Source organism: Plodia interpunctella, chromosome 18 (genome assembly GCF_027563975.2).
Source record: "Plodia interpunctella isolate USDA-ARS_2022_Savannah chromosome 18, ilPloInte3.2, whole genome shotgun sequence".
Classification (NCBI taxonomy): Eukaryota; Metazoa; Arthropoda; class Insecta; order Lepidoptera; family Pyralidae; genus Plodia; species Plodia interpunctella.
Window position 1 is genome coordinate 7108447 of NC_071311.1, and position 9493 is coordinate 7117939.

At 34.8% G+C, this 9493-nt stretch overlaps 1 protein-coding gene across 2 annotated transcripts in view; it reads left to right on the plus strand.

Moving 5' to 3' along the window:
* Window positions 1-9493, plus strand: part of AkhR (Adipokinetic hormone receptor) — a 56515-nt gene that overhangs the window by 45609 nt on the left and 1413 nt on the right. For both annotated transcript variants that reach the window (XM_053758267.1, XM_053758268.1), the window contains exons 5-7: window positions 5046-5209; window positions 6290-6413; window positions 8621-8765. In XM_053758267.1, the coding sequence (XP_053614242.1) occupies window positions 5046-5209; window positions 6290-6413; window positions 8621-8765 (433 nt within the window). The remainder of the gene's footprint in view (window positions 1-5045; window positions 5210-6289; window positions 6414-8620; window positions 8766-9493) is intronic.

A 9493-nucleotide genomic window follows, 5' to 3' on the forward strand; every position in this document is an offset into this window, starting at 1 on the left:
AATAGAATTTTCTTTACAGACAGAATCGAATTAAGACTAACCATCAGTGTTTTAAAGGTATCGCAGTTAGTTAACAAACACGACGGTCCTTTGTACTTATATTCCTATTGACTGTCTGTCTCTTTCTGTGTACATAAACTGAAATAAAATAATTAATTGGTCGATATCCTAATGCCTACATTTATTTGTTGGTTCGTTACCTCTTCAAGCTTATTCTATTTACCCAATCTTCTTGAAATTTCACAGACATATATATAGGAGTACGAAAAAAGTTGTAGACTATATCCTTTATATATTATGTTCTTTTATTTATTTATATATATTTTTATATTTTATATAAATTGAAAAAACATGTCGACGACGCCGCGGTCTGAACCTAGCATCTATAGGCGCTTATTCTGAATAATAACTTAATGTTTTCAAGGGAAGATATATAAATAAATTACCGTACTTAATCCGCCATTCGCAGGTCCGGTATCCGATTCAGCGTGAGTACGCATTTGTGGATGTCACTGATAACGTTTTCGCTGTATTTTGAGTCCATTTGAGTTTCTTACATGTGTGAGCCAGTCACAAGATTTTCCCGATTACCCGATACTGCCAGATTTGCTCCGAATACGCCATGATAATATTAATAAACAAATAGAGTATTATCCAGTGTAATTTTATCCTCAAATAATAATTAACTATTCTGGGGGCAAAGAAAGTAAATCAAATGGTTATTATGTATTTGTGATTTATATGATTCGACTCAACAGTCAAACAATAGTATTTTGCAGAACTTTTTTTTAAGATTGTGTACGCATTATAGTATCTGCTACAAAATTGAATTGCAAGATTCCACCAGAATAAGATGGAGACAACTTTTAAAAATGAAAATATGTAAAACAGCTGTGAAAATCTCGTCCACATACGATGAAGGGTTTGCAAATTATTTCACGTTTAATCCGTGGTAATGACGTGGCATTTGATGTCGGTTGAAATTTAATTATGAATGTAATTAATTCCTAAAAGACCATGCAAAGAACCCGTACCGTTGCATGTGTGCGCGGGGAATTTGGAAAATGGACTCTGGACTGACAAGAAGCATCCTGGCAGGGTATTCACACCGCCCATTGAAATATTAAATATAGTACCATCTGTACACCTACGTTAAAATTAGACATTGTTTATGATCACAAATACAAATATTTACTTAATATCTCCATAAAATGTGAAAAACAAAATGTAAAGTTATTGACTGTAATGAAAAACAAATTTTAGTTCATGTAAAGAAATTTATGAAACGGTGACTGTATTTCAATAGACTTCTTATAACTCGGCAAATTAGGTTCGATTGATCTATATAATTTGAGGTTATTTTCTTTATAAACTTCCCCTGTATTTAAATTGAAGGTTTTATGTTAATTTCTTTGTGTTAAATGTTATCAAATTTTGTAATTCTATCTTGCTAATGATTTTCAAGACAATACGGATTCAATTTTGAACACAACATGTTTTGTACTTTACGAACAAAGGGATAAATAATAAACAATGTTATAAAATTGTAGATAGATAGGGCACTGAATTGAAAAGGTGTTATTAGACGCTGTCAATTGCATAATTGACAAAAGAATCCATTGCATTAGATTCGAATAAAATGTTGACGAATTCTGAGAATAGCGAACCATTAATGTAGAGTACAAATTTCGATCTTTTAAGAGTGGGTTGCACCAATAAACATTGACGTTAACTCTAACCTGCTTTATGCGCAGATTGATTAAGATGAACATTATGTATGAACACTAAGGGTGGCACACAAATTTGACGTTAATTTTGATATGTGCAAAAAACGTAACGTACCTACGCAATTTTGTCTAAACTTCAGCGGCGCGCCGGTTAAAGTCAACGTCAAATTCAACGGTGTAACTCACCCTAAATCTGATTGCAATTAGCGTCTATTCGGGCGCTATTTGCGCTGGGTACTAAGAAACGGATGTCAATATAACATAATTTATTGCTCCAAAATTTACAAAAAATCATTATAGGTACAGTAATTATTAAAGTCATACAAACACAAAATGGCGGCCTTATCTTATAGGTAAGCAATGTACCTACCTACTGTACATATATGTAACAGGCAATTAGAAAAAAAAAAAAGAAAAATATATGTAATTTTAACGTATGTATTTTCATACACATGGATTGATATCCATAGGTACATCGATAACTCTAAATTTGGCGAACGATGGAGCCACAAACACAAGAAAAGAAGAAGACATAATGACAGTTATGTGAAAATTTTAGATAATAATATCGTAGACGTTTGAACTAAAGCAGAATAATTTCCTTAATGAACCAAAAAATACTGAAATGGTGCACTTTATTTACACAAGGATAATTAAAAATTTTCAAATTACATCGCTTCATTAGACGGTTCTCCAAAATCCACAGCCTATAAACTCTGTCTCTCGAGACTAGAAAGAAATCTTTCTAATTAAAATTATCTCAAGGTCAATGACAACGTTCAAAAATTATTTGGATAACAATTAATTTACGGCTGAAAACTGAAGGTACATAATACTTATATATTTTAATTCATTAAATTTATTGTTTAATTATATTTTATTCTTAAGCTATTATTTCACAATTACCTTTATTTATAAGCCAATCCGATTTTGACTATACATAAGCTGCTATTTATATATCCGAAAAATGTTGTTTGTATACATAAAAAGCACGCGCGAATAAACACGGGCGGCATTTATATCAATCACTCTGAGCAGAATCACTGAACGGTGAAAACTGAAAATCATCAAGACCCTGACACGAAATAATTTTGAACGAAAGCCTCAGCAGCTATTTCCAGAACTTGTTACCGAGAGTGACATCTGACTTCTTACTTTATTTTAAATAAGTAAAGTGTTAGTTTATCTTGCGACGGGTAAACGAAATGAGGAGATATAACAAATTTTAAACATTCATGTTAGTATTTTACGCGCACGTACCTTTTATACTTCGGACGTTTCGGCTCATGTTACAACGACCTGCAAGATTAATGAGGAGATATATTTTATGACTTATTCTTTTACAAATAACTGTGTTACAAGTCTATGTCCAACTTCGCAAGAGGTCTATAAACATTCAGGGATAAAATTTCTATTATGAGTTAAAACTGCATAAAAATCCTTTAAAGAAAAAAGCTTAGTAATAGGACAGCTTTGTTTTATACTTACTATGTATTTGATGACAATATCGATAATATCGAATATCGATTTATCAAAATCGTTTATTTTGGAAAATTCGTAAAACAAAAATACAATTTACTAGAGCAATACGGATTATAACTAATAGTCGTCGGGACTCGGGGGAAAAAAGACTAATTTGCTAGACTTAATAAAGCGTCTGTCTTTAGAATTAGTAATTAGAAATTTCGAGTGGTTAATTTAATTTTATCAAATTTAAGTTAAATGCACATTTAATTTTTATGTACATTGTATTAATTATTTGATGTTTAGTACGGTTATGACCGTACTAAAAATTAAACTACATTTGTTTCGCCTGGTAGCTAGTAAGCTAAAGAAGTTCGATTTACCATCCCGCGCTTTTCCGACACATCGCCCTTATTTCTTGATCTCATGATCGGCTAATGGCTTCCAGTTTAAACCTTCCAATCTGTCTGTATAAATTCAACCAATTAAAATTGACAAGTTCTAATGTAAACAGAGATTCGCGATTTTTTTACCGTCCTAATTAAATACCCACTTACTAGTTTCATATTAAATGTGAAAAGCTTTTTTTTCAAAGACATTTTTATTTTTCGATAATATATGTGTTTAGGAAATAAAATAGTTGTGTGCGAGGCTGGATGTTACACCATAACGTCAGTTCTACGGCACGGAATTTTATGAAAGGTACACGGGTAGAATATAACTAAGATGAGAACATAGGGTCCAACTAATTTTAAACTCCTATAGTAGCAAAGCCCCGTTACACATTTACATATTTGTAAGTTCGTAAATGGAAAACAATGAATGAAGACATAAAGAAGAGTATCTTCTGGATGTGTACTCAAAATAATTTCAAACAATGTCGAATCTACGCAATAATACATAAATGCGAGATATTTATACATGGACTAGACTGCATTTGCGATCACATTTGGCTCGCATTCAATCGGATATTCACCGTGGTACATTATAAGTATTTTCGGTTTGCAAGTGCATTACATGTTTTATCAATAACAGATACTCATCGCCAGATATTGACTTGCTTGTTATATACAGGGTTACTGGTTTCAAACGCAAAACCTCCTAAAGAGTACTCGGGTACATCAAAACAAGCAACTTCTATTCTACGACTTTTCGTGATTCGCAGTTTTCTTTTTCATATAAAAATACGAGTCCAATTTGCGATTTTACAAATCTTAACTATGTTATAGCCGAGCAACACGACACGAGACAGTACAGCCTGGAGCGTTATGTAGCGGAATCGAACATAGTGTTAACGTTTTATAGAAACGACATTAAAACTAAAAATAGGAAAACTTTTGTATTTATTAGGTTTAGATAAAAGTCGTAGAACAAAAGATGTTCGTCTCTATGTACCTTATGCGCCTTTGCAAGGTTATGCGTTAGATACCAGAAAACCTGTATATTTTATATTATAGACTTAACCTTTTATGCGGTTGATAGCTTTGGGCTCGAAGCACGTCATGGAGAAATTGAAATTCTGAGAATTGATTGCACCAGTCAACTTTAACGTTATTTACATTGGTAAATATCAGAGTTAATGAGTTAATGTTAAAGTTGACTGGTCAAAGTTTAATGGGACGACGCACCCTAACAGGGTGACAATAGATCGACATCTTCCTTACTATTTCCCCTTTATATGGGATCGGCGCTAAATGTTCCTCACTCCTAACACCTTCATATGCCCTCACACCTCACGCTAATAAAAACTCCTTCAAGTCCTTCAAAACCGATCAATTGAATTACCGTATTTAATTATTTAAACATTTGTTCTACGTTTTCGCTGTCTGTTGTCACTATTTATTTATTTTCCAGATACTTCCAGTGCGTGTCGTACGGCTCACTGCCCACGGAGACACACGAGTTCGCGTACTTCCTCGTCAACATGCTCCTCATGTACGTGGCTCCTCTCATCGCGACGCTGTACTGCTCGTCCGCCGCACTCCTTGAGATCATACGGCGAGCCAACACTGCCAATGGTAAGCGAACTCAGTAAATTGTCGCTTTGCTAATGTGTCGTGATACGAACGGGGTATCGATTATTAATTGCAAAGGGTTAGTAGAACTTCCCACTCGTAATTTTGGCGCCTAATAAATTGATAGGTTTACATAATATTACAGCGCCGTCTTGTTGCGTGGCCACGAACTTTTTCCATTTGTAAACGTGGACTTAGAATCGCAAACTTACAAATGAAAAAGTATGTTGTTACTTAACTACTTGTTTCTTTGTTGTTTCACAATTATTTTCAACAAGATAGTAAAAGTTTTTGTGTTCAGAAGTATATAAAAATACTCTTTGTTTTTAAAGAAAATACTCCAATCCACCAAATATCTGAGCATAAATCTGATAATATTCTCGGTTTTAATTTCGATTTTATTTTTGGGGTAAAAAATTAATACTTAGTTTTATTGCCGAATGTTTTAAAATACAAATTGCTTTTTGAAATATTATTAGCAAGGAGCAGCAAACTGAAATGTTGTCTTTCTCTAGTCAGCAAAACGGATACATTTTTGCGTAAGGTCCATTTTTGAGAATCATAATCAGAAATAATCTTTTGTTTTCTCCCTTGTTCTAAAAAAATTGTAGATCTATTGTGTAAATATTAAACTTTTGTCTTCGTTATTCGAAGAATGAACAATATTGAACGATTAATGATCGTTCTAAATTTAAATAACTTCTATTATGGCTGGAATGAAGGGGCCATAGCTAGGCTTTCCCTTTGACTTAAACAAAAGCGAAATACAAGTAGGTACAAGGCTCTTTAAGCCTGAACGGGTAACAAAACTATGTCTGCTAGGATTCTTAGCTAGACAGAGTCGACCGGACGAGTGAATGGTTGCAGCTGTCAATGCCGTCATGCCGTGTTGTTAAACTGTTGCAGCAGAATACAAAATATAAAATACAAAAACAAGGTGTTTTTGTATTTTACAACATTTAAACACTCATTTCACATATTTCTTGAGATATATGATATGGTCAAAAACACGAGCTGAGAATCCTGCCTACGACGATAATATAAAATAAACAAGAATTATTTACTATTAGTTTTGTATTGCAGACAAAATGCGTCGGAGTGGCGTGGGTATCCTGGGCCGAGCGCGGGCGAGGACCCTGAAGATGACCGTCACCATAGTCTTAGTGTTCTTCACGTGCTGGTCTCCGTACTACTGCTACTGCCTGTGGTAAGTCTCGTATCGCCGTACAGTCGGAGGCAGATAAAAAGAACCCGCACTTTACTTACTACACATTGCTGCATTAGCTACGCTCAGTCACCTTGATTTCCATCGACGGATTAGCGCAGAACGAAGTACTTTGTAAGAAGATTCGACGTACGTCAACGCACTTCAGTTTCTTCAAAACCTATAGACAACGGAGTACATACAGGCTTATCTGCCTCTGACTATATACCTATATTTAAAAAATATATCATAATTTACTAGCGACTCACCCCGGCTTTGCTCGGGGTGTACCTATTAAATTAACTTTTCCAGATTAGCATGGAGGCTTTCAATTTTTCTTCGTAACTGCGGATTACGATGTCGGTTTCACTGTTGAGTGACCAATCCCTATATTCTGAAATATGGGTGCCTACATTACCGTAAATAGATAGAATTTGTTTGAAAGACAACCGTGAAAACTGTTATCTGTTACGTATTTTGATTATATACTAGACTAGCTTTTGCCCGCGTGAATTTCATAGCAAAATCTCGGTCATTCTTTAAGAAAAAATTATGAAGAGTAAGTCCCATACAATCTTTCACCCCCTTTTTGAAGGGGGTTGAGGGTTAATTTTTAGAAAAATCTGAAACACATTCATTAATTTGTTGTAAACAACTGAAATCCAAATTTTGAACACACTTTTGAACTTCACGGAAAAGTTTTATATGAAAGTTCTACACTTTCATATAAAACTTTTCCACGCCTTTCACCCAACAATCCTCTCTTAGTGCTCACCCGCACTCCCCAGGGAACCTACATGCCAAATTTCAGCTTCCTACGTCCAGTAGTTTCGGCTGTACGTTGTCTGTCGGTAACGCAAGAGTTTTATATACATATATATTATAGATAACATAAATGATTATATTTTGCAAAATTATAAATTAAACAGCAGAAATCTTATTATTTTTTATATATATAATCGCAATAAAGCTGTTAATACGTATTATGATTATGTAACAAAACTAGATACAATCAATACTTTGTAACTAATATATTATAATAGACAAAGAACACTGAAAATATTAATAGACAGAACTTACATTATATTCGGAACAGTCCACTCGCATTGACACTCTAACGAATAATGAAGGCCCATTCGTTCGTGCGCCTCTATTTATAGTAGAGGGAGGGGGTGATATTACTCCCACCGCTCATTTAGGCGCATGAATAAGTGAGTCATCCTAAGCAACAATAATTTTCTTTATATTTTAACACTTATAAATAAATATATTAGGACAAATCACACCGATTGAGCTAGCTCCAAAGTAAGTTCGAGACTTGTGTTATGGGATACTATCTCAACGATAATATATTTTATAACAAATACATTATATATAAACATCCAAGACACGGGCCAATCAGAAAAATATCATTTTCCATCATGACCCGACCGGGGATCGAACCCGGGACCTCTCGGTTCAGTGGCAAGAACTTTACCACTGCGCCACCGAGGTCGTCATTATATTTATATTTTAATGATGTTTATTACATGAAATAAATAAATATTTGCTGACATAAATAGTTAAAGTATAATCATCTAACTTAAGAGCGAGGCTCTTGTCGGTGGAGTTCCTTCCATTGATCTCTCTCCATAGCTAATGGCTTTTCTTCTGATACGCCCAGTATGATTTTTTTCCCACGCAACGCTTTTAGTGCCGCTTATACAATAATAACAATAAACAAAAAACATGGTTTCCATAACCTGTCTTGCTTCTAATTTGACAATAAATTCAATTTAAAAAAATGTCAGAGACACAGTTACAATGACACTTCAGTAATTGGAGTTTATGTAAATTTAGTACTGCGAGTGACAGCTTTACGTCGTCTATGTATAGAGGGTTTTATTTAGTACTAGCGACCTAATACCTATATCTTCCTACCAGTATCGCACTATACCGAACAGATAGCAATGAAAATTGTGTTAATTGGTAAATAACTACAGCCAGATTTAACTAGCCGTTAGTTTATCTATCAGATTACAATGTGACATTTTATCAAAAAATGGTGAAACAGGACGCCCACCACGGAACATGCAAACACATCCACATGCTGTCTCGTTTTCCCATATCGTGTACGCAGCGTGTAAAAAGAAGAGAGAAAGTGTGAACGCGATGACGTGCTACGTGTTTGGTATGTGGTAGCTCCCAGGGTTAAAATCACAAACTTGCAGGTTCTGGATCGACAAAGACACGCTGAAGAACCTGGACCCGGCGCTGCAGAAAGCGATGTGGCTGTTCTCCTGCACCAACTCGTGCGCCAACCCGATCGTGTACGGGGTCTTCAACAGGAACCGGTGGACCTGGGGCTCCGGGAATGTAAGTGCTTCACCTTCTTCTTTATATTCTGACGACACTCTCACTGACAAATTGATTAAAGATTTGTCTGTGGTTTTACAACCGGTCGCCTGCCTGACGTTAACCCTCCTTGGGAATGCTATTGTTGCCTATCAGTTTGCTAAGTCTTTGTGTCCCTTAGTGATCTCGTACCACATCCACGGGAGGATATGGAGTATTCCTATTCAAGGAAGTCCACGCCACACACGCTACATTCTGACGACCAACAAGGCAATACTGATTTCTGAAGTTATCATATTCGGAAATCGTAGTAATATCAAATCATAGTAGTGTCAATACTATAAGTAGACCTGACAAACATCAAGCTGAATTATCAGTTTGAATGATCCCGCTGAATTGAGGTACATAAATATATGCTCATCTACCGAAAAACTTGTTGCGTTTAAATTGGGGTTCGTTATGCTGACAAATTTTTGTTTTGACGACTATTCGAGGGCCTTATAGTGAATAAAATAAACAATGCTTTCAAAGATATGAAAAAAATTAAATTAAACATTTTTGATGTCGTCCAAACGCTCCATATTAAATGACACGAACCAGTGACGTCACAATTTGCTAAAATGTTCGCAAAGAACGTTACATTCACGAAGTATAACTATTACATTTAGTTGTTACAAAATTTCAGTTTTTTTATGATGGTTGAGTTTTTTGTTTTAAATTAAAAATTCATAATGGTACAAATCGTATTT